The sequence below is a fragment of the Cetorhinus maximus genome, chromosome X, assembly GCF_964194155.1.
Source record: "Cetorhinus maximus chromosome X, sCetMax3.hap1.1, whole genome shotgun sequence".
Taxonomy (NCBI): Eukaryota; Metazoa; Chordata; class Chondrichthyes; order Lamniformes; family Cetorhinidae; genus Cetorhinus; species Cetorhinus maximus.
This window is the reverse complement of record NC_135917.1, coordinates 10,380,824-10,407,788: the sequence shown is the minus strand read 5'-3', so window position 1 is coordinate 10,407,788 and position 26,965 is coordinate 10,380,824. Positions and strand designations below refer to the sequence as shown.

Below are 26,965 nucleotides of genomic sequence, written 5' to 3'. Positions count from 1 at the left end.
TAAATTCACAGCCAACCCATCCACCTCTGCAGACGGCTTCACCTGCAGATGTAGCCCACAGATTTGGAGGAGGATTTTAACTCATTCCCGGCCGGGAGATGCCCCTGTCAGTTCATGCTTGGCACGTAAAGAGCTGGGGGCGTCTTTGCCTGTGCCAAGGGCTTTGGTCCATGTATGGACATGGATGTAAGTGGAAGGAAGTCCTTAGGCAAAAGAAAGCACTTTCACCTTTTCTGTCTTCAGACTGTCTCAGTTAAAGTCGCACAAAGCCCTGGTTAGGCCAGATCTGGAGTAACTGTGTTCCATCCTGGGCACTGCGCCTCAGGAGGGCTGCGGCACAGATTCACTAGAATGATATTGGGTCAAAAAGAGTTAAAGTATGAGGACAGGTTACATAGCTGAGGCTTGGATTCCCTTTGAACATAGAACATTTAAAATGACTAAAGGGTAGATAGAGGGAAACTATTTCCTCTGGTGGGGGGGAGTCCAGAACAAGGGGGCAGAGTCTTAAAATTGGAGCCAAGCCATTCAGGGATGATGTCAGGAAGCACTTCTTCACACACAGAGGAGTGGAAAATTGATTAGATTTTTGTTAGGTGAGGGTATTAAGGAGGTCTTGTGGTGCAGTGCGTAGCATCCCAAAATCTGGGTTCAAGTCCCACTTCAGGACTTGATGGCCGTGGAAGGTGTGTTTATAACGCAGCCAAAGAGGTTGAGTATCAGCCTGTAAATCCTCTCAATGGGCCTGATGGCAGGTATTAAGAGCAGGAGAGTTTCCTGGGCAGCCATACTGCAGAAGGCAATAGCAAACCGCTGCAGTACTTTGCCAAGCATAATCATGGACTGATCCAATGAAAGTCCATGATCGCCAATGCCCTCTGAGGGCATGGTACTTTAAGAAGGAGGAAGGGTATTAATGATCATGGAAGCACGGAGTGTAGTTAAGATGCAAACCAGTCATGGTCTGACAGAACAGGCTTGAGGGGCTGAATGGCCTCCTCATGCTCCTTCCTATGGAAAGCGTTCTTCAGATCCACTGAGTTATTTTTTGAAGTACAGCCACTGTTTCAGGTAGCCAAGCAGAGCAACCAAATTGTGCACAGGGCCTGAATTAAAACCTCCCGGCCCTCACGTTTCAATAGTGTGAGAGACAAACCGCCACACATTTTGGACCCACATCGTTGATTCCCACCTCAGACTGTTCCCAAAATTCAAAGTAAACAGGGAACCGAGGATGCAATATGAGGAAGCTCCTTCGAAGATGAGAGATCGCCAGCTTCTCTCCCTCTTGAACTAAATATCATTACCCTGCAGAAAACAGATTAAAATCGCCAGATTTCAGTTTTGAAGATGAAGGACCATGGATGGAAAAATGGAGAGGGAGCTTTACTCTGTATCTAACCCCGTGCTGTACCTGTCCTGGGAGTGTTTGATGGGGACGGTGTAGAGGGAGCTTTACTCTGTATCTAACCCCGTACTGTACCTGTCCTGGGAGTGTTTGATGGGGACAGAGTAGTGGGAGCTTTACTCTGTATCTAACCCCGTGCTGTACCTGTCCTGGGAGTGTTTGATGGGGACAGTGTAGAGGGAGCTTTACTCTGTATCTAACCCCGTGCTGTACCTGTCCTGGGAGTGTTTGATAGGGACGGTGTAGAGGGAGTTTTACTCTGTAGCTAACCCCGTGCTGTACCTGTCCTGGGAGTGTTTGATGGGGACAGTGTAGAGGGAGCTTTACTCTGTATCTAACCCCGTGCTGTACCTGTCCTGGGAGTGTTTGATGGGGACAGTGTAGGGGGAGCTTTACTCTGTAACTAACCCTGTGCTATACCTGTCCTGGGAGTGTTTGATGGGGACAGTGTAGAGGGAGCTTTACTCTGTATCTAACCCCGTGCTGTACCTGTCCTGGGAGTGTTTGATGGGGACAGTGTAGAGGGAGCTTTACTCTGTAACTAACCCCGTGCTGTACCTGTCCTGGGAGTGTTTGATGGGGATGGTGTAGAGGGAGCTTTACTCTGTAACTAACCCCGTGCTGTACCTGTCCTGGGAGTGTTTGATGGGGACAGTGTAGAGGGAGCTTTACTCTGTATCTAACCCCGTGCTGTACCTGTCCTGGGAGTGTTTGATAGGGACAGTGTAGAGGGAGCTTTACTCTGTATCTAACCCCGTGCTGTCCCTGTCCTGGGAGTGTTTAATGGGGACAGTGTAGATGGAGCTTTACTCTGTATCTAACCCTGTGCTGTACCTGTCCTGGGAGTGTTTGATGGGGACAGTGTAGAGTGAGATTTACTCTGTATCCAACCCAGTGCTGTACCTGTCCTGGGAGTGTTTGATGCTGGTAATGGGAACAAGAGTTCGAACAATGTTCCATTTCCCTTCATTAACACCCTTCATTTTGATAAACTCAAATTTGCCCCGAATTCTTTGAAAGAGATATTCCCTTCTTGATTGTGGCTGTACATGTTCACTTTGTTTTTGATCAGATATGAACCTTCTGCTGTAGAAGGTGTATGAAAGTGGATAACCTTTGACCTATAGTGTAAGGGCATCCACCCAGAATTACTGGGAATCTTTGAGAATTATGTCATGGTTGGGTTCAGACATCTTTGGGGGTAGGTGATGGTGGGGAACAAAGGGGACAATTCTTATTTGATTCTGTTAAAAGTGACTTGTGACAGCATTCAACGAAACACATATCTCCTTTTTGTTCCAGGTCTCCAATGGCGATGAAAGCTCTTCTTATCTCTATCCTGCCAGGACTGGTCTGGTCACTACCCCTTGTAGAAGGTAATATGTATAACCGGTCATGCACAACTATTAGAACACCCCCACCTTTAGCTCTCTTTTTTTAGGGCTCCTTGATGCCACATTCGGTCAAGTGCGGCCTTGATGTCAAGGGCAGTCACTCTCAACTCACCTCGGGAGTTCAGCTCTTTTGTCCATGTTTTGACCAAGGCTGTAATGAGGTCAGGAGCTGAGTGGCCCTGGCGGAACCCAAACTGAGTGCCAGTGAGCAGGGTATTGCTGAGTTAGTGATGCTTGATGGCACTGTCAATGACACCTTTCATCATTTTGCTGATGATCAAGAGTAGACTGATAGGACGATAATTGGTCGGGTTGGATTGGTCCTGCTTTTTGTGTACAGGACATACCTGGGCAATTTCCCACATAGCCGGGTAGATGCCAGTGTTGGAGCTGTACTGGAACAGCTTGGCAAGGGGTGCGGCAAGTTCTGGAGCACAAGTCTTCAGTATTGTTGCTGGAATACTGTCAGGGCCCAGAGCCTTTGCAGTATCCAATGCCTTCAGCCATTTCTTACATGTGGAGTGAATCAAATTGGCCGAACACTGGCATCTGTGATGCTGGGGACTTCTGGAGGAGGCTGAAATGAATCATCCACTTGGCACTTCTGGCTGAAGATTGTAGCAAATGCTTCAGCCTTATCTTTTGCACTGATGTGCTGGGCTCCTCCATCACTGAGGATATTTGTGGAGCCTCCTCCTCCAGTAAGTTGTTTAATTGTCCACCACCATTCACGACTGGATGTGGCAGGACTGCAGAGCTTAGATCTGATCCGTTGGCTCTGAGATTGCTTGGCTCTGTCTATCACTTGCTGCTTCCACTGGTTAGCGTGCAAGTAGTCCCTTGTTGTAGCTTCACCTTATTTTTAGGCATGCCTGGTGCTGCTCCTGGAATGCTCTCCTGCACTCTTCATTAAACCAGGGTTGGTGGGCCATGAAGTTAGAGATTGTGTTCGAGTACAATTCTGCTGTTGCTGACAGCCCACAGCGCCTCATGGATGCCCAGTTTTGAGCTGCTAGATGTTTGAAATCTATCCAATTCAGCGCGGTGGTAGTGCCGCACAACACGATGGAGGGTATCCTCACAAGGACAATGCACTGCTTGTTCCTACCGATACTGTGTTACGACCACGTGAGAAGGGGTGAACTGGCCCCCCTCTATTGAGCCTCCTCGGTTGGTTTTAAAATTTATTTTCTTGTGGGTGTCTTTTCCAAATCCATATGTATTTTTTTTACACTCTGTGCAGTGAGCAATAAGGAGCCAATTAACAAGGTTTTCTTGAGTCAAAGAAAGAGCAAGTTTATTAGCCACTTAAGCCAAGAAAAAATAGTAAAAGATGAGATGTAACATAGACTCACTCACACACACTCTCACACACACACACGTATCAGAAGTAAGGAAAGTTAGCGTCCAAATAAAAGTTAAAAGAATATACATTTAGAAGTCCTTTGCTTGTCTTTGAGGTGTAGATTGTTAAACATTGCGGCCGATTCAAGTTATCTGATTCCGAGGAGTAGGTAGATGTCGAGGATGCTGCAATTCTTACAAGATCTCAGTTCACTTGTAGATTTTGGGCTCACTGATTTCTCGAACCATGTGCTACACTCATTCCCAGGGAGAGAGAGAGAGATATATCTCTTCAGCCTGTTTCTCTGCTGTAGTTTTTTTCCAAAATCTCCCTGATGGTATCTCTTTTGGCTTGGTAAAACCCAGTTCTTAAAGCCCTGCTGTAGATGCATATTCCAAAGGAATTTGATTACCATGTCTGCTGTAGCCCTTGTTGTAAAACAAGTAATCACGTTTTGATGTTTCATGTCAGAAATCTTTTGACACATTTCAAGACAGTCGAAACAAACAGGAGATGGGGTTCTTTCATCCTTCACAGGGGGGTTTGAGTGTCAGTTGGCTGTATATCCTGGCTGGCTAGGAGTTCCCCAATTGTCTTCATAGTTCCTTTTTGAAGTGGGCCTTGACACTGCCAGCTGTGACATTCCATGAGCGATCATGTCAAAGAATGTCTGCAGTGCAATCATATAGGAACTTAGTGGTTAACTTACATTTCCAGACATCAGCTGACTTGTGGCAGCCATCTTTAGTCAGTGCCTTTTTTCTTCTTTTAAACAGTCAGTATGTTTTGGTTTGTTGGCGAAATTATCAGTTGATATAATTCAGTCACAACTTCCTGTCGTCGTGACAACTGTCTTGGGCAGATGCATCTGCGACAGGTATATTGGTGGGGGCAAGGTCTAGTAGTATTTTCTACTCCTAGTATTTTCCCTCTCACTGCCCCAGTCTGGCAGATATGCTCTTCAGGACTTGGCCAGCTTGGTCAGTAGTGGTGCTACTGAACCACTTTTGGTGATGGACATTGAAGTCCCCCACCCAGAGTACATTCTGTGCCCTTGCCACCCTCAGTGCTTCTTCCAAGGGTATAGTGGCAGAGTAAGTGATATGCTGGGCCATAAATTATTCCATACTCTTCACTGAGGCAATGAGAAACTTGGTGCTTTCAATTCTTGAAAGACACAGGATTGGGAAGTTCCTTTGAGTTGCTCCTGCTCCACCAAAGAAACTTGCTGGAATTGCTGCTAAAACCCAGTTTCAACACATAAGTGGGGTTTCACAGGTATTTCCAGTGAATTGCATGGCAAAATGGGATCAGCTTCGAGAACATTGCGGCCCACATTTTCTCTGTCTTTATAGGTCCAACCAACAACTCCCACTTCTAACTGTGTCTGGTTCCACCCTTACCCCTCCATCATTCCTTGAGGTTCTTGGCCTCACTAACCTCTCTGATCTTAACTAGAACTCTGGCGTCGCTTCCATGGCCATAGTTGCTGAAAAGCAGCTCAGTTTCCCCTTTTGTGCCAAGTATTCCTTTCTTTCTCTCACCAACTGTTAACCAGCTATGAAGCCCAAGACTGTCCAAGACCTGAAGACTGCTCTCCTACCTTTGGAGGCTTGTCTCTCACACACTTGCAGACAGGAAGCAAGGAAAACCATGGCAACTGGTCAACAATCCATCTCTCATCTTTGGCCTCCAGCTTCTCTTCTTCCATTTCACTTTTTCTTGGTTCTCTCTGCTTTTTCCAGTATTACTTTAGAACCTTACATTGTGCCTATGTGAGCTCTTTGAAAGCTTAATCCCACTCTCCTGCTCTTTTCCCACAGCCCTGCAGAATCTTCCTTCTCAAATATCTACAAATTCCGTTTCAAAAGTGACTAAGCAGTGGTATTTTTCAGACAGTGTATTCCAAATCATAACAAAGTTTTAAAAAAAAGACATTCTCCTTATCCCCCCTCTCCTGCCATTTGCAATTTTCAATCTGTATCCTTTGGTTAGCAACACCACCTCCCCACCCACCCACCTGTGAAAGGTTTTTCTGGTCAATGCTTTCCTGAACTTCCTTCACTTACCACTCCTCAACTCCTACGTATGTCAACACTCTGTGATAACTCCAAGACCCATCAGCACTCCAAGTCAAACCTCTTTCTTCTCCACACTTTGAAACTGTGGAACATCGTATATCCGTGACTGATTTTTAATTATTGATTCATAGCATGTGGGCGTCGCTGGCAAGGCCAACATTTATTACACATCGCTATAAACTGGGTGGCTAACTAGGCTACTTCAGAGGGCAGTTAAGGACAATATATAGCCTGTAAGCTGCATACACACATGGCTGTGAAGCAACCGTTTAGGTACTGCACAGGCCGCTTATAAATTGTCCCCTTTAAGAGACCATGTGCATCATATGTAGGCCAGGTCAGATAATGATGGCAGATTTCCTTCCCAGCATCAAGAATAACTTATATTTATATAGCGCCTTCGACATATAAAACATCCCAAGGCTTCCCAGGAACATTATAAAACAAAGTTTGACCCCGAGCTACATAAGGAGATATTAGGTCAGAGGACCAAAAGCTTGGTCAAAGAGGTCGGTTTTAAGGAGTGTCTTAAAGGAGGAAAGTGAGGTAGAGAGGCGGAGAGGGGTAGGGAGGGAATTCCAGAGCTTGAGGCCCAGGCAGCTGAAGGCACGGCCGCCAATGGTGGAGCGATTAAAATCGGGGACACTCAAGAGGCCAGAATTAGAGGAGTGCAGATATCCCGGAGGGGTGTGGGGCTGGAGGAGATTACAGCGATAGGGAGGGGTGAGGTCATGGAGGGATTTGAAAACAAGGATGAGAATTTTAAAATCAAGACGTTGCTTGACCGGGAGCCAATGTAGGTCAGCGGGCACAGGGGTGATAGGGGGACGGGACTTGGTGTGAGTTAGGACATGGGCAGCAGAGGTTTGGATGACCGCAAGTTTACAGAGTAGAATGTGGGAGAGCAGCCAGGAGTGGGTTAGAATAGTTGAGTCTGGAGGTAACAAAGACATGGATGAGGGTTCCAGCAGCAGATGAGCTGAGACAGGGCCAACACCGATCGATGCTAAGGAAATGGAAATAAGCCGTCTTAGTGATGGTGCAAATATGTGGTCAGGAGCTCATCTTGGGGTCAAATGTGATACCAAGGTTGCAAACAGTCTGGTTTAGTCTCAGACTGTTGCAAGGGAGAGGGATGGAGTCGGTAACTAGGGAGCTTTTGACAGGGCCTGAGGACAATAGCTTCATTTTTCCCAGTATTTAATTGGAGGAAATCTCTGCTCATCCAGTACTGGATGTCGGATAAGCAGTCTGATAATTTAGCACCATTGGAGGAGTTGAGAGAGGTGGGGTTGAGGTAGAGCTGGGTGTCATCAGTGTACATGTGAAAACTAACACTGTGCTTTCGGATGGTGTCACTGAGGGGCAGCATGTAGTGTTTTGAGGAGAGGGGTGATGACGGTAGATTTAAAGGAGAGAGGGACAACACCTGGAGAGAGAGAACTGTTTACAATATCGGCTAACATGGGGACCAGGAGGGGAAGCTGGCTGGTCAGCAGTTTAGTGGGAATAGGGTCGAGGGAGCGGGAGGTGGGTCTTGCAGATTTCTTTTAGACTCACTCTTCGCTGCTACACATAATTGCACAGGTTTCGCGACAGGAATTGAGTGACAAGAAAATGAAATTTCCTTCACAGGTACAGGCAGCACTGAGTGTGTTTGTGATGGTGATAATTGCATGGGAGACCGGTGCTTTGGGAAGTTGTGCTTTCAGACACACACTGTCAATAACGGACAACTGGTCCACGAGGAGAAAGGCTGCTTAAATGATGAGAATTGCATCCAACGACCAGAAAATGGGACAACAGAATGCTGCAGCAGTTCCCTTTGCAATGCTGTTTCCATGCCCGTACCCATTGCAGGTATGCCAACGTGCTGAGAATGGGGATCAATGTTTGATCTTGCATGCAGAGGTAAAAATCACAGAATAACATTTTAAAATATGTGAAGGGTGGTGGCTCAGCAGAGGCTTTGGCCTCGGTTATTTTTTTTAACAGGGTGAACAGATTGACTACCTGGCTGGCGGATGGGAACAGGCACAGCTGGGTGAGCAGTAGGAAGGCTCCCTGGGCTGCGGAGGCCTGAGGTCTCCCTGAGGGGTCTGCACAGGGTTTGGGGGGTGGCGGGGGGGGGGCAACATTTCCGCTCCACCTGGCCCAGAAGAACTCCAAAGAGTCAGAAAGTTTCAAAGCTTGGGATCATAGAATGGCTACAGCACAGGAAGAGGCCATTTGGCCCGTCATGCCCGTGATGGTTCGCGGTGAGAGCAACTCAGCTCGTTCCACTCCCCTGCCTTTCCCTAAAGCCCTTCAATTTTTTTTTTCTCTTCAGATAATGATTCAATTCTCTTTTGAAAGCCACGATTGAATCTACCTCCACCTCACTCTCAGGCAGCGCATTCCTGGCCCTGACCACTCGCTGGGTGAAAAAGGTTTTCCCTCATATCACCATTCGTTCTTTTTGACTCACCTTACCCAGGCATCTTCTGGCCAGTTGGCTCCTCCCACTTGTTGCCAGGCAACAGACAACATGAGACTACCCATGTGTCAGCCCTAAAATTACAGTGTTTTTTTTCTCCAAAAGATACTTTATTCATAAAATCTGTAAAAGTACATTACAAAACAGTGCAGAGTTGTCATTATACAATGTGCAGTTTCTTTCAATGCACTATGTGGCACTCTGAGGTGCCTCACTGCACTTACAATTACAGATTATTCATTCCATGTCAAGCCTACAGCCGGAGGGGATTCACACGAGTTCTGGCCCCTTGACAGTGGCCTTTCCCCACTGTGCCTCTGTGGCGGCTGTCCCAAGCTTTAATTTGTCCCTCAGCTCAGAGTCCTGGACCTTGGCATGTGCCAGTCTCCAACATTCGGTCAGGGACAGCTCTTTGCGCAGGAAGACCAAAAGGTTTTGGACAGACCAAAGAGCGTCTTTCACAGAGTTGATGATCCTCCAGCTGCAGTTGATGTTTGTCTCGGTGTGTGTCCCTGGGAACAGCCCGTAGAGCATAGAGTCCTGTGTCACAGAACTGCTCGGGATGAACCTCGACAGAAACCACTGCATCTCTCTCCAGACCTTCTTTGCAAAGGCCTTAAAATTACATGGTGGTGCCCATGACATCCACCTTGGGAGCCTCAACTTGGGCCCAAATCACTACCTTTAATGTTATGGAAAGAGGGGACAGGACAGGAGCTTGAATTTTAGGATTTTAACCCCTCGCCCCTTACCTGCTTGTTGACGTGGTGGGGTGTCAGGGGAGAGCAGTTTGGGATTAAAATTGAAACCATTAACATGTTGATGCCTGCAATAAATTGGTGGACTGATGAATGTCCAATGGATTCACCAAGTAGCGCCAGCAATAAACGCTAGGTTTTAATTTAAGGAAAAACTGCCAATAACATCATGATCTGCTTATTTCTCAATTGTAGTTAAGCGGGAGAAGAAGCTTGGGGAGTTTGATTGTGTTTGTGAGAGTGGATATTGTAACACGAAGACCTGTATCGGTTTCCAGTGTTTTGTCTCCATGGACAGCAAGAGCCCTGGTGGGCTCAGGAAGGGCTGTCACCCATACAAAGAAATGCCCTGTAACCACTCAGCAGAGGGTTTCAAAATGGTGTGTTGCAAAGGAGACTTCTGTAACAGCAATCTTACTGTGAGTCTAGGTAAGTGCACATTTTCAGATTCAGTTGTCAACCTCTTCAGTTCCTAGGAAATGGTTTGGCTTTGTTTCGAAGCTAAGTTTGTTGTGACAGGCTCAAACTGGTTACAGAGCTGCCTCTGGGGCAAGGAAGAGAGACAGTTCACTTTTGTTGAAAGAAACAGCAGAGCGCAAACGCCAGCACTTCTGCTAGGGGATGGTGGCTGCTGACGCCCTCCAGCACTCACCGTTTGCTGAGGTCAATGTAAAGGCACCTAATTTGCGTGGAAAATATCCAGCTTTGACACCTCTGGGGGTGGAGAGGTAGGAAGGGAGGCCTGGGTCCCAAATGAGCCAAAGGAATGGAAACTCCTGGCACGGGGAGTTGCCACCCTGGCAACATTGTGCTTGTGGTGAAGCAGGCAAAGGTTCTACCCTTTCCAAGTCATGGTAGAAAATCACAGAAAGAATGGAGACCCTCCATAACTGGGTCCCTGGCATGTTTTGGTTGGGTTTCTTAGCTCTCCAGCCAGTGCAGCAGGAGGCTGGTAGAACCCCTGCCGATTTTCAGAGCCACTGTTTATTTTAAAGGTTGCAGAACAAGAAACACAGGGTTTGACCTTACAGTGTTACCCTTTGATTTCAATGGGCCTGCCATTTATCAGCATTACATGCTCAAGGACATTTGCATGTTATGGATGTGTATTTCCCAAAGGTTTGTTTCAGTTGGTCCAAGGTCCACTCCATGTGACTTGACCACGCAGTCTATTTAGATACTCCAGTGCTGTACTGAGGGAGCATCCTTTGGATGAGATGTTAAACTGAGGCCCTGTCTACCCTTGTGAGCAATTTTGGGCCCCATATCTCAGGAAGGATGTGCTGGCCCTGGAGTGGGTCCAGAGGAGGTTCACGAGAACGATCCCAGGAATGAAAGGCTTAACATATGAGGAACGTTTGAGGACTCTGGGTCTATACTCGATGGAGTTTAGAAGGATGAGGGGGGATCTGATTGAAACTTACAGAATACTGAAAGGCCTGGATAGAGTGGACGTGGGGAAGATGTTTCCATTAGTAGGAGAGACTAGGACCCGAGGGCACAGCCTCAGAGTAAAGGGAAGACCTTTTAGAACAGAGATGAGGAGAAACTTCTTTAGCCAGAGAGTGGTGAATCTATGGAATTCATTGGCACAGAAGGCTGTGGAGGCCAGGTCATTGGGTGTATTTAAGACCGAGATAGATAGGTTCTTGATTGGTAAGGGGATTAAAGGTTACGGGGAGAGGGCGGGAGAATGGGGTTGAGAAACTTATCAGCCATGATTGAATGGCGGAGCAGACTCGATGGGCCGAATGGCCTAATTTCTGCTCCTATGTCTTATGGTCTCTCATGTGGGCATTAAGGATGGCCTCTATTTCGAGGAAGAGCAAGGGAGTTCTGCCTGATGTCCTGGGCCAATATTTATCCCTCAAACAACATCACTCCCCGTTGGCTGTGAAGTCTTGTAGGATGTCCTAAGGCCATGAAAGATACTATATAAATTCGAGCTCCCTCTTCTTTGTCTAATTCCCCTGAGATATACATGAAGGTGCGGAAATGCGTGCAGAGGCACAATGCACTGTCGTACAAGATGGTTTGGGTCTTTTTTTTGTCTCTGGCAGCAATGCACTATTGATGGTGACCAACCCAAGGTAGCATTCACTGTATGGGCCACCATTTCGTTCTGGCCATAGGCTGCGTGCACCCATGCAAGCCAGCTAACACCATCGGGGAAGCGGTATAGCCAGAACCGAGAAGTGATCTTAGGGTGACAGAGTATGAGTGAATCTTGCACATGTCCAGTAGTTTCAATGTTGCGCTGGATTGAAGTTTCAACAATGAGAAGTATAGATTTTGGTTTGGTCAGAATATCAAGGGATATGGAGCAAATGCAGCTAAGTGCTGCAGATCAACCATGATCCCATTGATTAAAGGAGCCCAACAGTCTACTCATGTCCTTATGTTCCTAACAGGAATCAAATAACACTAGATACAAGTAAATTGACCATGACGTTTCCCATTGTCAGTTGATGAAAATAAGCTGGGATTCACAAGAACACAAGAGATAGGAGCAGGAGTAGACCATTCGGCCCATCGAGCCTACTCTGCCATTCAATGCAATCATGGCTGATCTTGGGCTTCAACTCCATTTTCCCGCCCGCTCCCAGTATCCCTGGATTTCCCGAGAGACCAAAAATCTGCCTATCCCAGGCTTAAATGTAGACTTAAAGATAGGCTTCAGAAGGTCACTCCATGGAGCCACCTAGTGGCTCAGAGCTACAGCTGCATTGTGACCGTTGACATAGCAAAATTGGAAAATGTTGACAATGGTAAATGGTACCTTGACAGAAATGAATGACCAAAAACTGTGACAATGAGAGGAATGATGTGTAGACAGGGAGCGTGTGCCCGACACAAGATTTTGAATAATATTGAAGTCCCCTGTAGGAATACAGGGGTCATGCCCTGATATTTTGATACCAGTACAATTGAGAATGTTGCACTTCCAAGGTCACTTCTGCGATCTGAGGGATGCTGACTTATTTGAGGCTCAATTTTTCAGTTACCTTATAATCATTTGCAAGTTTGTAATAACCTTTGACCTTCTTTGACTGTGGTCCTTGAGGAAACTAATATCACTCAAGCCAATAACTCTGCCCACGACACTCTGTTCAACCATTTCTCAGCCCTGTTTAGGTAGCTCCAGCAGTTGAAGATTACTAAAGGTGACCAAAGTGAAGGGCTTCATTGTTATCCTTCACTCTGTGATCTACCGTTAAGCTCTTTGGGTGTTAAGTATGGAAGATTAAGGGGTAATCTGAACCGCATGCTTAAATTGATTATAGGATTTATTAGGGTCGATAGAGAAAAATTACTTCTTCTGGTGAGCGAGTCCAGAACAGGGAGCAGAGCCTTCAAGTCAGAGCCAGGCCATTCAGGGGGTGATGTCAGGAAGCACTTCGTCACATAAAGGGGACTGGAAATGTGGAACTCTCCCCCCAAGAAAGCTCTTTAGGCTGAGGTCAGTTGAAAATTTCAAAGCTGAGACTGATAGATTTTTGGCAGGCAAGGGTATTAAGGATTACAGAACCAAGGCAGAGCTGTGATACAGATCAGCCATAATCTTATTGAATGGCAGAACAGGCTCGAGGGGCTGAATGGCCTCCTCCTGTTCCAGTGCTGTGAGGGAGATTCCCTCTTTCTGCTCATCACCTCCTGTTCTTTCCTCAGACCCTAACAATGCCAGCACCGTGGTCATAATGGTGGTCCCAATTGTGGTGGTTAGTGTCCTGGCGATCCTCCTGCTACTCTACCTGAAGTTCTGCAGATACCAGATAGTCCCATTTCTCAGTAAGAGTGAAGAGCACGGTAAGACGGAGATGCTGAGAGTAACGGAGCTTGGAGACAACACTCTCACCGTAAGTTTTCCTACCTTCCTCACCAGCCAAATAGTAGAACCAATCAAAAAAGTGCAGTGTAGCTTCACGATGATGATACCAGGGATGAGAGAATATAGTTACTGGTGAGAATTCTGAGAAACTTTTAGCTTGATTCGGTGAAGCAGAGAAGGCGAAAGGGGGGTTTAAAAGAGGCAAACATAAGTTTGGAGAGGTTTCAAGAGGGTAAATAGGGAAAGGTCATTGGCACTGGTCAGCGAACCAGTAATGGAGGGCACAGACTGAGGATTGGTGCTAGAAGCATGAAGAGGGAGGTTTGAAGGAATTTCCCAAGGCTTCCCGGCTGTGGGCCGTGACCCCCAGTGGGGTCATGAGGTGAGATTTTGGGGTCACGAGCTCCGAGGCTGCCGTGGAGCCCGACCTGATTTCTGAGAGTTGCAAGGCCCCTTTAAATCCTCCCGTTGGGGTCATGAGACGAGACTTTGGGGTCACGAGCTCCGAAGCGGCAATGGCTGCCATGAAACTTGAGCTGCAAGGCCCCTTTAAATCCTCCTGCAGCCTAATGGACTACACTCTGAGGCCTGACTGATGATGCAAAAAAAAGGCCTGTGAAAAGGAAGGTTTTCGTATCTTATTTGCAGAAATCCTCCCTTAAGATTAATTCCCCCAATGGTCCACCCCAGTTCCTCACCCCAGCCAAGGACTAAAGTCCCCCACCCCTCAACAACCAAAACTTCTCCGCCTGACCCCCCCACCCCCCCGCCCGCCCCGGCCACAGCTGCTCAAGAACTGAAGCCTCCCCCCACCCATTTCAAGCAGTGAAGCCCCACCCCCAACCCACCCCCTGCTCAACAGCTCGCGTAACCCCTAGATAGTCACTTAATGGTCACACGAAGTCTGAGGCCAATAAAATGGCGTCACGCTGGGAGAAAGCTCGGGAAGTGCCGAAGGACACGCCCTATAGGATTGGGAATACGGGACCAAATGTCGATACAAGAAGCCGATTCAATCCACGACATCCAGGCAGAAATTAGACAGAACCATCGAAAAGTTACGGCACAGGAAGAGGCCATTCAGCCCATCGTGCCTGCGCCAGGCAGAAAAAGAAAAAATAAAAAGAAACTAGCCGCCCATTCTAATCCCACCTTCCAGCGCCCAGTCCGTAGCCCTGCAGGTTACAGCACTTCAGGTGCAGATCCAGGTACCTTTTATAGAAGTTGAGGGTTTCTGCCTCCACCACCAAACCAGACAGCTAATTCCAGACCCCACCACCCTCTGGGTGAAAAGGCTTTTCCTCATGTCCCCTCTAATCCTTCTACCAATCACCTTCAATCTGTGCCCTCTGGTAATAGACCCCTCCGCTCGGGGAAACAGGACATCCCTGTCTACTCTCTCGAGGATAAGTGTTTGAAGAGGAAATATGTTAAAGAGCACAGGGAAATGGGGTTAGAAAGCTCCGGTGGGGTCCTGGCGTAATGAGTGAATCGGTCTCCTTCTCTGCTCAGGATCGTTTTATCCCATTACTCCCATTATTTCCCAATACCTTGGAGCAAGCTCAAGATTTGTCCACAGAAACACCCGCTATTACTACATAAACGTTTATGGGTTGCAGCCCAGAAATTCCTGATAATGTGGATCTTTTCTTTATTTCTTCCCTTTCCCCGTGTCCCGAGGGCTCTGAGTCACCGTGGAGAGAGGGGAGTGGGGGGGTTGGTGTGGCACCAGCGGCATGGGCAGCGCCTGGCACATCCCCTGGAATAGCCTCGCCAACAGCAGGGGGTCAACGGGTTGCTCAGCTGGTGGGCATCACCGTCAAACCCAGTCCCACCCTCACCTGACCTCTGCCCGGCTTTCCTGAATCCCAGTTTGCAGCCAGAAATAAGGACAGTCTCAAAGATAAATGGGGAAGCGGTCACTGTACTCGCAAGTAGTACTGTCTTTGCTTCCAGCTATCATTAACAATTTAAAAGCACACATTTACACGCAGGTAGCCAGCAGTAATGTACTTGTGAGTTCCTACTAAGAGTGTTTTAGTCCTGAATAAAAATAATGTTCTCATTTTAGGACCTGTTTGATCACTCCTGCACCTCCGGTAGTGGATCTGGACTCCCTTTCCTTGTCCAGAGGACAGTAGCACGGCAAATTACACTGGTAGAGTGCGTAGGTCAGTACAAACCATTTAGTACACCTTCGTAATGACCTCATGTTCATCCCCTTATGGGATTGAGTGAATGGAGTATAACATTCCAATTGCAAACCTACCCCCCGCGTTATCTCTGTTAATCCAATCGCTGTGCAAGGGCAGGAGAGGGTTTGGAGAAACATTTGAAACGCAGAAAGATCCAGGTCTGCGGAGAGAGCACGGCACAGTGTGATCCCGTTTGGATTGCTCTCACCAAAAGCTAGCAAAGCTTCAATCGGCCGAATGGCCTCGTCTTGTGCTATAAAAGCGGGTGGGGGGGGTGGAAACTTGCATTTATATAGCACCTTTCACAACCTCACGGTGTCCCCCAAATGCTTTACAGTCAGTTAAGTGGCTCTAATGTAGGAAACGTGGCAGCCAATTTGTGCACAGCAAGCTCCCACAAACATCAATGCGGTAATGATCGGTTTTGGCGATGTTGGTTAAGGGATAAATATTGGCCCCAGGACATCGGGGAGAACTGGCCTGCCCTTCTTCAAAACATAACTTCTATGGTCCGTGGGCTGAATTCATTTCTACTGTGAAGTGAAGGGCCCCTAGTGTCTGCCGTTCTGTAGCAATGTTTCTCCTCTCCCTTTGTGCTGCTCCTTGCCCACATCAAAGGTAAGAAGAGTCATCTATTAGACCACAAACTATTTTTATATTCTTGTCACCAATGTTATCATATTATTATCTGGCACTATGTTCCTGATCACTCAGAGTGCATAGAAAATACCCACCCTTCCAGCCCCCACTCTATTCGTGCATCCTGACTCAGTTACACCAATTCTAGCCAAAATCCTTGAGTTTTTGTACCATGGGATCATACCCAGACAGAGGTCACCAAACTCACTTCACTTGGCACCAGCTTCGGTGAGAGGAGGCATTCCCTGGGTAAAGTGTCCTAAAGAGTCCCAGGAGTGTCAGTCCTTCTGTGCCTTGCTATTCTACGTGTGTGAAAATCCCGTATTTAGATCTTTCCTGTGTCCGGAAGAGAGAGGAAAGATCCCTCCTCCATTGATTGGGGGTTAAACCAGTGTTCCAGAGGACAAACAACGACTTTTTCCAACCAGACAATCCTTCTTCCACCCTACCCCCCACCCTCCCCCCACCGCCCCCTTGGTCTCCCAGTGATTCCCTTTATTTTAATTTGTAATGTTGCTCCTCTGCCATCCCCATCCTGTGGATACTGCTTCATGCTGGGCACTGGGAGACCTCTGTTACTTTGCCCATGTTGCCATTTTATGTGCGTGAATGACAGTTGTCAGAAGACTATTCGCCCATGGAGGGCATCACAGCCAAGCCCAATCCGGTCAGGCATCCTTTCTGGCAGGGGTTATCGAACAGTGATGAGCCTTTGCCTACTTTTTCCCCTCCTTTAGATTCAGGGACACTTTGGCCCAAATGTCTCACCTCAACCACAAGCCTCAGTTAAAATCAACTAACTGAGTTTAAACGCAGACCAGCTGATCAAAGTTGGAACCCTTCTTCTCTGCATGGCCCTGTTCCATATCAAAGAGCGGATTGGCCTCCATTGGACCGTTGGAAGAGCCTGGTTCCCTTGTTCTAATCCTCTTTCTAACCCTATTTTGCCTCACCTAGGAAAAGGACGCTATGGGGAAGTGTGGAGAGGCATGTGGCAAGGGGAAAATGTGGCTGTCAAGATTTTCTGTTCAAGAGATGAGCAGTCCTGGTTTCGAGAGACGGAGATCTACAACACAGTCTTACTGAGGCACGATAACATCCTAGGTAAGTGCTGCAGAACTCCCACAAGGTGTGGTGATGAAGGGCTGAAGAGACCTAGTTTTATTTCTCTCATCACTGAATCACAATCGCTGCTTTATGCATTATAAGCCCCTCCAGGTAGACCCTTAGACATGTTCTTGGCAAGGAAGCAAATCCCTCTCAAGTTAGGCGTCAAATTCATTCAGTTATTTTTCCCCTAATTGTTTCCCCTCTGCTCCTGAAGGTGTTGGCTCTTGTTGCTCACTTTTCCTTCTCCTCCCCGTGAGATTCCCTCTCATGATGATATTCGAGGGGCCGATTTCCCTCCACCTGAGGCCCATGGGGCTTCTTCTAGCGAGTCGGCAACTCATTTGACATCTTTTCCCATTTTTACCGCCCTTGTCGTTGACGGGAATGAAAATCAGCAGAGAAGGAAAATCCTCTGCCAATTCACTTTCACCCATCTTAAACTGCCAAGGTCTCCCACCCCTGTTGACTTGCCTGGGTGCAGTGAATACAGGGGAATCGGACAGGTAACATTTGTAAAATCTGATTTTTTTTCATCTGTTTCAATTAATTGACAAAAAAAAAAATCAATCAGTGCACCAAAAAAAGATATAGTGGCACCAGAGAAGATGTAAAAAGGTTTAGCAGAATGATACCAGAACTGAGAGGTTAAACCTATCAGGAAAGATTGAACAGGCTGGGGCTCTTTCCTCTAGAAAAGGGAAGACAAGGGGTCTCCTGATAAAGATCTTCGCAATCATGTAGGAGTTCGATAGGGCAGAGGTAGAGATAGTTCCACTTGTGGGGCCATCAATATAAGATAGCTACTAATCAATCAAGCAGGGAATTCAGGAGAAACATCTTTACACAGAGAGCGGAAAGAATATGTAACTCACTACCACAGGGACCAGTTGAGGTGAATAACAGATTTTTTTTTTCCCTTTGATGGGATGTGGGCATCACTGGCAAGACCAGCATTTCTTGCCCACCCTGAATTGCCCTCAAACTAAGTGGCTTGTTCAGCCATTTCAGTGGGTAGCTAAGAGTCAGCCATGTTGCTGTGGGTCTGGAGTCACATGTAGACCAGACCAGGGACAGACAGCAGTGAACAACAATCAATGATAGGTTCACGGTCACTGAGATTCCTGATTTTTATTCATTGATTGAATTTATTAATTAATCAAATTTAAAGTCCGCCAGTTGCCATGAGTGGGATTTGAACCCATGTTCTACAAGGGGAATGAGCCTGGGGTTCTAGTTGAGGAACATTACCACTACACTGCCGTCTCTTCTAGCATTCATAATGTATTTAAGAAGAAACTAGATAAACACATGAGGGAGAAAGAAATGGATAGATTGACGAGTTGATGAAGAGTGGGAGGAAGCTCATGTGTAGCATGGATCAGATGGGATGAATGGCCTGTTCCTGTGCTGTAAAATTCACTGTCATTCTGTGTAATGTAATTGGGTTCCTTTGCTCTCCTGTGCTCCTCTGATTTTCCTTTTATTTGCCGGGCTTGTTTGATCGAGCATGAATCTTTGGGATGTCTGCTTCGTGCCCTGATACATTCTAACTAGTTGTCCTTGCCTCCTCCCTCTCCAGGCTTCATCGCCTCAGACATGACATCGCGAAACTCAAGCACCCAGCTCTGGCTCATAACGCGCTACCATGAGAACGGGTCACTGTACGACTATCTGCAGTGTAACACAGTAGACACTGAGGGCTGTCTGAAACTCGCACTGTCCATCATCAGCGGCCTTGTTCACTTACACGCAGAAATCATCGGCACACCAGGCAAAGCAGCCATCGCTCATCGGGATCTGAAAAGCCGAAATATTCTCGTCAAGAAAAACAAGCAGTGCTGCATAGCAGACTTAGGTAACACCGACTAACCAGATTTGCTCTGCTTGAGGCCTTGTTGCTAACCTGTAGCTGAGACTGGCAAACAAGCAACTCCTCGTTTACCTCCTCATGCCTCGACATCCTTCACCCCACTCTCTATCCTCTGATTTCAACTCCCACTTGCATCCCAAAGCTGTCTCCATGGAGTTCATGTTCCTGTCTTGTCCCCTTAACAACCCTCTATAAAGCCTGAGATTTTAGCACAGTTCCCGTACCTCAGAGAGACTGTTTTAGCCTGTCTCTCCCACTCCTTGACATGGATACAGGGAGAAAAAAACACGTGCTGTCTGACAGGATCAATTCTAGTCTCCAACCCTTCCCTCCCCACCCCACCTTTCACAGATGAATCTCATCTCTATTTTGATCGCTTTGTCTTTTGGTTGGAGTGGTTTTGAATTTCCCTGCCTATCGCTGATCATTACTCACAGGCCAGTTCAGCTCTGTACATGGAGAGAAGATTTTGTGCATATCTTCTGATCAACAGGGGCTTGCCATCCTCTTATGCTGCCTGCTTTCCCTTCCTATTGGCTCCCCCTGTTGACCAAAATTGTTGCACAGGTGCCGTCATCTACCAAGAAAGAAAGTGAGTGTTGGCAAGCGGATTCTGTCCACACTTGTAATTTGCACACTCACTTCCCCATACACACACACACACATTCCAGCAAAAATGGTCAGGGACAGGCTCAATATTTCTCCCCCACCACTGCTTCCAGGGCCACGAATGCCTATTTGTAGCATCTCCTTCAGTCAAACCCAGCTCAACTGACTCAGAAAAGACACAAGCCTGAGGCCTACTGGTCTGCACAATGCACCAAAGAGGAATTTTAAAGCCAAAGGATAACAGGGTGATACCATTCCGCAGTTTGCTTAATAATGTCCAGGATGACATACCATTTTAAATAAATACATTTTGGTTTTGTGGTTTTAATCTTCCTTATTCACTTCCCCTCTTTGGCCTCTCTGTCCCAAACACACAGTCTTCAAATGATTTCCAGGTTTCTTCCAGCAATTTTCTTTAACCACTTGCTAATGGGTGTGCAATACTCTGGGCACAACTGCCAACTAAAGGATGGTAATGGACACTACGCGGCGCACGCACACACATGTTCCATGCCCGTGCCCTTCAGCTTTTCATTAAGTGGTGCCTTGATTCAATTATTTAGCTCTGAGTCAGAAGGTTGTGGATTCAAACCTCACTACAACACTTGGGCGCACACTCCAGTGCAGTAGCGAGAGAGCGCTGGACTATTGGAGTTGCCGTCTTTTGGATGATATATAAAATTAAGGTGCTGTCTCCCTGTTTCAGGGCCTTATCTATGTATTAAAGATGCTGTTGCACCATTTGGAGAATATCAGGGAGTTCCCCTGGTGCCCTGAACAACATTCCTCCCTCCACCAACAAAACAGATTACCTTGTCGTTCATTCACTGCTGTTCACAAAATGGCTGATGTGTTTGTCCACATATCAACAACTGCTCTTCATTCATTCATGGTAAATTACTGCCAATTCTCAGAAACGTGGTGAGGTGCTATTCAAATGCAGACTCTTTTGTGGACTCATTATTATCAAGTAATAAGATGATGCGATGCATGCATGTTCCCTCGCCTGGTGTGTATTTGTCGGTAAAGTATGAAGCCAGCCATTGGAAAAAATACATGTCACAAAAAATATCTGCAGCAAGTTGCCTGTACGCAATTGGTAGCCAATCAGCAGCAAGTTGCCTGTTTTCAATCAATAGCCAATCAGCAACAAGATGCCTGCGCACAATCAATAACCAATCAGCATCAGGTTGCTTTGTGTAATCAGTAGCCAATCAGCAGCGATTGCCTGTAAACAATTAGCAGCCAATCATCAGTGAATTGCCTGTATGCAATCGGCAGCCAAGCAGCAGCAAGTTGCCTGTACGCAATCAGTCGCCAATCACCAGCAAGATGCCAAAGGCAATCAATAGCCAATCAACAGCAGGTTGCCTGTTCAGAAACCAATCAGCAACAGGTTGCCTGTACACAATCAGTAGCCAAGCACCAGCAAGTTGCCTTACGTAATCAGTAGCCAATCAGCAGCAAATGCCTAAAAACACTGAATCGCCAACCAGCAGCAGGTTGCCTGTACACAATCAGTAGCCAATCAGCAGCAAACGCCTAAAAACACGCAATAGCTAACCAGCAGCAGGTTGCCTGAATGCAATCAGTTGCCAATCAGCAGCAAGTTGCCTGTACACAATCAGTAGCCAATCAGCAGCAAGTTGCTTGTATGCAATCAATAGCCAATCAGCTGCAAGCTGCCTGTATGCAATCAGTAGCCAATCAGCAGCAAGTTGCCTGTATCCAATCAGCAGCAAGTTGCCTGTATGCAATCAATAACCAATCAGCAGCAAGTTGCCTGTATGCAATCAGCAGCAAGTTGCCTGTATGCAATCAATAACCAATCAGCAGCAAGTTGCCTGTATGTAATCAGTAGCAAGTTGCTTGTACACAATCAGTAGCCAATGAACAGCAAGTTTCCTGTACGCAAACAGTAGCCAATCAGCAGCAAGTTGCCTGTACGCAAACAGTAGCCAATCAGCAGCAAGTTGCCTGTACACAACCAGTAGCCAATCAGCAGCAAGTTGCCTGTACACAACCAGTAGCCAATCAGCAGCAAGTTGCCTGTATGCAAACAGTAGCCAATCAGCAGCAAGTTGCCTGTACGCAAACAGTAGCCAATCAACAGCAAACAGCTACAAAATAGGCAGAATGTGAGGAGTCCAGGAGCAATGAGAGTCAGTGTCATGGGGGCAGGGAGGGGGCGGGTGTTGCAGGATGGAAGATGTGGGGAGAGAGGGTGTGGGGGGAGGAATTGTGGGGGGAGGTGGAAGTAGGGTGCAGGGGAGGGGATGTGAGCAGAGTGGGATGCAGGGGGGGTGATGTGTAGGGGGGTAGGGGGAAATGCAGCTTAGGGAGGATGATGAGCTGTCTGAATCAGAAACAGTGTTGGGGCAGGGGAAGAGTTGCCAAATCCAGGCAAGGCAGAGGCAATGGTATAATCAGTACTTACAGAGGTGTTGAAGGAAAAGTTCAAGCAGCATGATGGTTTGTACTAACTCTGTAACCTCCTGTTATAGCTGACTGTACCTGTTGGCAGCAGACCATGGTTGGGACGTCCCTGGTCCTCTGAAGTGGTGGTCTCACTAATAGGTGAAACCAAACCCAGGTCCCTATGATTTCCCCCTTCCTGGAGAGATTTGCTCTCAACACCTCCGTCAACATTCTGCCTGACATTTGTACAGAACAATGTCACAAATCCGGCTGTCCAAAAAACTGGAGTTGTCTGAAAGCCAGACATGTTTAGAATGCACCATGTATCAATTTCAGATCTTGCCTGATTTCAGTTAAGTTAATTAAATAAAAAAAATAAAATTAAACAAATAGTCGTTTGGTGGTACAGAACTTGAGTATTGCTGAAAAAAGAGACATGCTGTCAAAGCTTTTCATTTCACTCATCAGGACAGCTCACAAGAAAGTACCAACTGGAAAATGAATAACAATTTATACTGCATGAGAAGAGAGTGCTGAGTGGTTGGCAAGTGGACTCTGATTTGTAGAGGTGTTGCCATAGGGAATACAGCAGAAAACTTGACTTGATTGAAATCTTTTAAGATCCTGAGGGGTCTTGACAGGGTATATATGGAGAGGATGTTTCCTCTTATGGGAGAATCTAGAACTGGGGGCCACAGTTTTAAAATAAGGGGTCGCCCATTTAAGACAGAGATGAGGAGAATTTTTTTCTCTCAGAAGGTCGTGAGTCTTTGGAACTCTCTTCCTCAAAAGGCGGTGGAAGCAGAGTCTTTGAATATTTTCAAGGCAGAGGTAGATAGATTCTTGATAAGCAAAGGGGGTGAAAGGTTATCAGGGATAGATGGGAATGCGAGGTTGAGGTTACAATCAGATCAGCCATGATCTTATTGAATGGCGGAAAAGACTTGAGGGGCCGAGTGGCCTACTCTTGCTCCTAATTCGTATGTTCGTATGAAACAGTTAACTGCCAAGCTTTTGTTCAAAATTGCCGCCTGATTTGAATTTTGAACAAAAGCTTGGCAGTTAACTGTCTCCTGCTGCATTCCCCATGGCAATGCCTCTACCAATCAGAGTCCACTTGCCAACCAATCAGCACTTTCTTCTCATGCAGTATAAATTGTTGTTCCCTTAATTGTTGGTAATTTCTTGCGAGTTGTCCTGATGAGTGCAAGACAAAAAGCTTTGATAGCATGTCTCTTTTCCCAGCAATTAAAAAAAAGTAACTTACCTGGACGATTAGGCTAGACGCTCCATTGGCATGGTGTTGACGCCTGATTAGTTATCCCCTTCGCTGCTTGCGCGCTAGTCTATTTCTGCCTCTGAGTGACTCTCGACTCCACCAACCCAGTTTGGCCTGAAACCCACGAAATCAGGCAAGATGCGAAATCGCCGGTCCCGACCTTGCCGACGGGACTGCGCCTGTAGTACGCCATCCTGGAGCTACAAGCATTGACCCAGTTTGTTTGCTCCTCTTCAATAGCTTTGTGTCTTGATGCTGTCCGAATCATTGTAACTTCTCTCCTTCGCTGCACTGCAGGTTTGGCTGTCATACACTCCCAGAACAACGACTTCCTGGACATTGGCAACAACCCCAAAGTTGGGACCAAGCGTTACATGGCCCCGGAGGTACTGGATGAGACCATTCGCACCAACAGCTTTGAGTCATACAAGTCGACAGACATCTGGGCATTCGGTCTTGTGCTGTGGGAGATTGCAAGGAGAACATCAATAAGTGGTAAGTGTTATAGAAGCTGCGGGAGCGCTGCAGAAACAGTTATTAAGATCCTGTGGCTAAGCAACAGGAGGGAGGCCATTCTGCCCCTCGAGCCTGTTCTGTCATTCAATTAGATTGTGGCTGACCTGTAGCCTAGTTCCTTCCACCCACCTTGTCTCTGCTTTAATACCTTTGCCCAACACAAATCTATCAATCTTATTTTCAATTGACCCCCCCTCCTCCACCCCAGCATTCTGGGGGAGTGTGTTCCAGATTTCCCCTAGCCTTTGTGTGAAGAAGTGCATCCTGGCATCACTCCGACAGCCTAGCTCTAATTTTAACTTTCTGCCCCCTTAGGAACATAGGACTTAGGAGCAGGAGTAGGCCATTCAGCCCTTCGAGCCTGCTCCTCTGTCCAATAAGATAAGGGCTGATCTGGTTGTGGCCTCAGTCCACTTTGCTGTCTGCCCCCACCCCATAATCCTTATCTCCCTTGTCTATCAAAAATCTGTCTAGAAACCTATCTATATCTTGTTCTGGACTCTCCTACCAGAGGAAATAGTTTCTCTCTATTGACCCAATCAACCTCTTTAATCATATTAAACTCCTCAGTTAAATCACTCAAATGAATACAAGCCCAGTCTATGCAGCCTGTCTTCATATCTAAACCCTTTTAGCCCCAGTATTATTCTGATGAATCTGTACTGTGCCCCCTCCAAGGCCAATATATTTGTCCGAAGGTGTGGCACCCAAAGCTGAGTACAATGGGATCTAACTAGAGTAACGAGGAGAATGCTGAAGAAACGTTTTGTTAATGGGAAGTGAACCTAATACTCACATACATGATGGTAAATTTTTCCAGGGGTACTGAACTTTGCCAAAGGCTGGAATCTGTTGTAAACCCAGTCCTGCAGGCATGTGCCCAGGGGGCAAAGCCACCTCACATTTCGTGCCAAGGACCCTGGCGATTGTGGGACCGGGTCATGATGTGGTCCTGGCAAACTTTCACTAGAGACTCAAAGAATGTTTGAAATGAATTACTGGCTGGATTTTAGCTTCTAATTGCCCCAATACTGAGAGGTCCATATAAGAGGGCCGCATGGGTAATGGTGTGAGCCCGCCCGTCCAAGGGAGATGAATATTGTCCAACGTTTTCATTCTTTTAGCGTTGGCAATTGGCTTTTGCGTCATGACAATCTGTACATTCATCACTTTGCCTGTGGAAAGAAGGCATCAACTGGACAGGAGCCAGGCTTTCCATTGGTTGGTAGAGTTCCTTCAAGTGCAGGGGTGTCATAGGTGGCACCCGTGTGGAAACAGGGCTCTTCATATCAAGCCCACGATCCACAAGGGCAAAAATGTTCAGATGGCATCTGCCCAAAGAGATATCATCCTGCACATCAATGCCTATCATCCAGGAAGCACCCAATGTGTGACAATCTGCAGTGCCTGCAATATTGGAAAGAGCAGAAATGCTAAAAAGTGGCCATCAGAAGATTAGAGTAACCTCTTTAGCCAGTTGATTACATTCTAAACAGTGACACACTTTCTCCTCACCATCATCACTTCTGCACTAATAATAAGCAGCAGTCCTTTCCCCAGAGTTGTTCTTCACTGGCTTTTCCCCTCCCAGCCAGTGGTACTGTAAAGAAATCCTACTTCCATCAGTCTATTCAATCGAGAAGAGGGGCTCCTTAGGCAGCAACTTCCAAACCCACGACCCCTACCACCTATTAGGACAAGGGCAGCTGATGCATGGGAACATCGCCACCTGGAAGTTCCCCTCCAAGCCACTCACCATCCTGACTTGGAAATATATCACCGTTCCTTCACTGTCGCTGGGTCAAAATCCTGGAACTCCCTCCCTAACAGCACTGTGGGTGTACCTACACCACATGGACTGCAGCGGTTCAAGAAGGCAGCTCACCACCATCTTCTCAAGGGCAATTAGGGATGGGCAATAAATGCTGGCCCAGCCAGTGACGCCCACATCCCATGAGTGAACAAGAAAAGCCCTGTTTAACTGATATAAGTACGCTTATACCATCGGCGAACTCTTCCTCCTGTTGTAACATTGTGGCTCTGCAACTTTATTTTTTTAAGGGCTTGCTATGCTTGGCTAAGGACTAGTAATGGCTGATTTTCTCCTCTTACCAGCCCCTTCCTGGCAATGTGCCTCCTGTAGCCAAGAAGACAAAACAGCTGGCAGGTGGCACTTTGCCCTCATTGATTTTCTCTCTCCCGCTGAACAGGCAGCAGTGCTCACTTAGCCCCTGTGACATGCAACTTGCCAGCACAGGACAATTGCAACTGTGCCTCCAAAAGTATGTTACTGGACCTGTAATCCAGAGGCCTAGAATAATATTCAAGTGGAACATTAGTTCAAATTGCACCATGACAATTTGAGAAGTGGATTTCAGGTTTTTTTTTAAATCTTGAAATAAAAAACGCAAAACTATTAGATTATCATTAAAAACCCAACTGATCCTCTTAAAAGGAAAGAAATCTGCCATCCTTATCCGATCTGGCCTACATGTGAGTCCAGTCAAACACCAAAATGGTTGACTCTTAAAAACCCTCTGACCTTTAGTTGTCTTAAGCTGCCAGTGGCATACCAACTACCAATCCTAAACTCTAAACACTGAACCTAACCCCGAAATCACTTAGTGGGGTGTTTAATGGAGATGACAGGGGTGGAGTCCGCTGACTGGAGAGCCAGTGACAGCCTACTTTCAGGAGGGCCCCTCCCCCCCTCCGCATTAAGTTCCAATCAGGTACTTAACTGGGCACTGGCAGGCCATCCCGAGGATCAAGGACCTCGGGGGAAGAAATCCCACCCACTGAGGGCTGCCAACCTCTGTGCCTGGCCCAGCAGCGCCATGTGGCAGGCGGTGGCTGCTGCTGGTAATGCACCCACCTGAGGCCCAGGGTCATCGACGCACCCAGGCCACAGGTGAGTGAGGTGGGGGGCGACTTGGGGGTGCTGGTCATGGGGTAGGGACCCCCACCCCAGGGGAGCCTGCAAGCAACCCCGACAGGATTTGCTTTTCAGGCTCCCCACGTGGCAAGTTCCCCGCTGC

General features: G+C 47.1%; 1 protein-coding gene across 3 annotated transcripts in view; it reads left to right on the top strand.

The window, feature by feature from the left end:
• Positions 1-2,663: 2,663 nt before the first annotated feature.
• The window catches only part of LOC144672739 (activin receptor type-1-like), a 48,053-nt gene continuing 23,751 nt past the window's right edge, over positions 2,664-26,965 (top strand). Inside the window, exons 1-8 of one of the 3 annotated variants that reach the window (XM_078534701.1) lie at positions 2,664-2,784; positions 7,864-8,088; positions 9,658-9,891; positions 13,132-13,319; positions 15,363-15,462; positions 17,083-17,229; positions 18,815-19,090; positions 23,709-23,906. In XM_078534701.1, the coding sequence (XP_078390827.1) occupies positions 2,718-2,784; positions 7,864-8,088; positions 9,658-9,891; positions 13,132-13,319; positions 15,363-15,462; positions 17,083-17,229; positions 18,815-19,090; positions 23,709-23,906 (1,435 nt within the window). In that variant the 5' untranslated portion in view covers positions 2,664-2,717. The remainder of the gene's footprint in view (positions 2,785-7,863; positions 8,089-9,657; positions 9,892-13,131; positions 13,320-15,362; positions 15,463-17,082; positions 17,230-18,814; positions 19,091-23,708; positions 23,907-26,965) is intronic. The other 2 variants (XM_078534702.1, XM_078534704.1) reach the window with 2 other exon arrangements.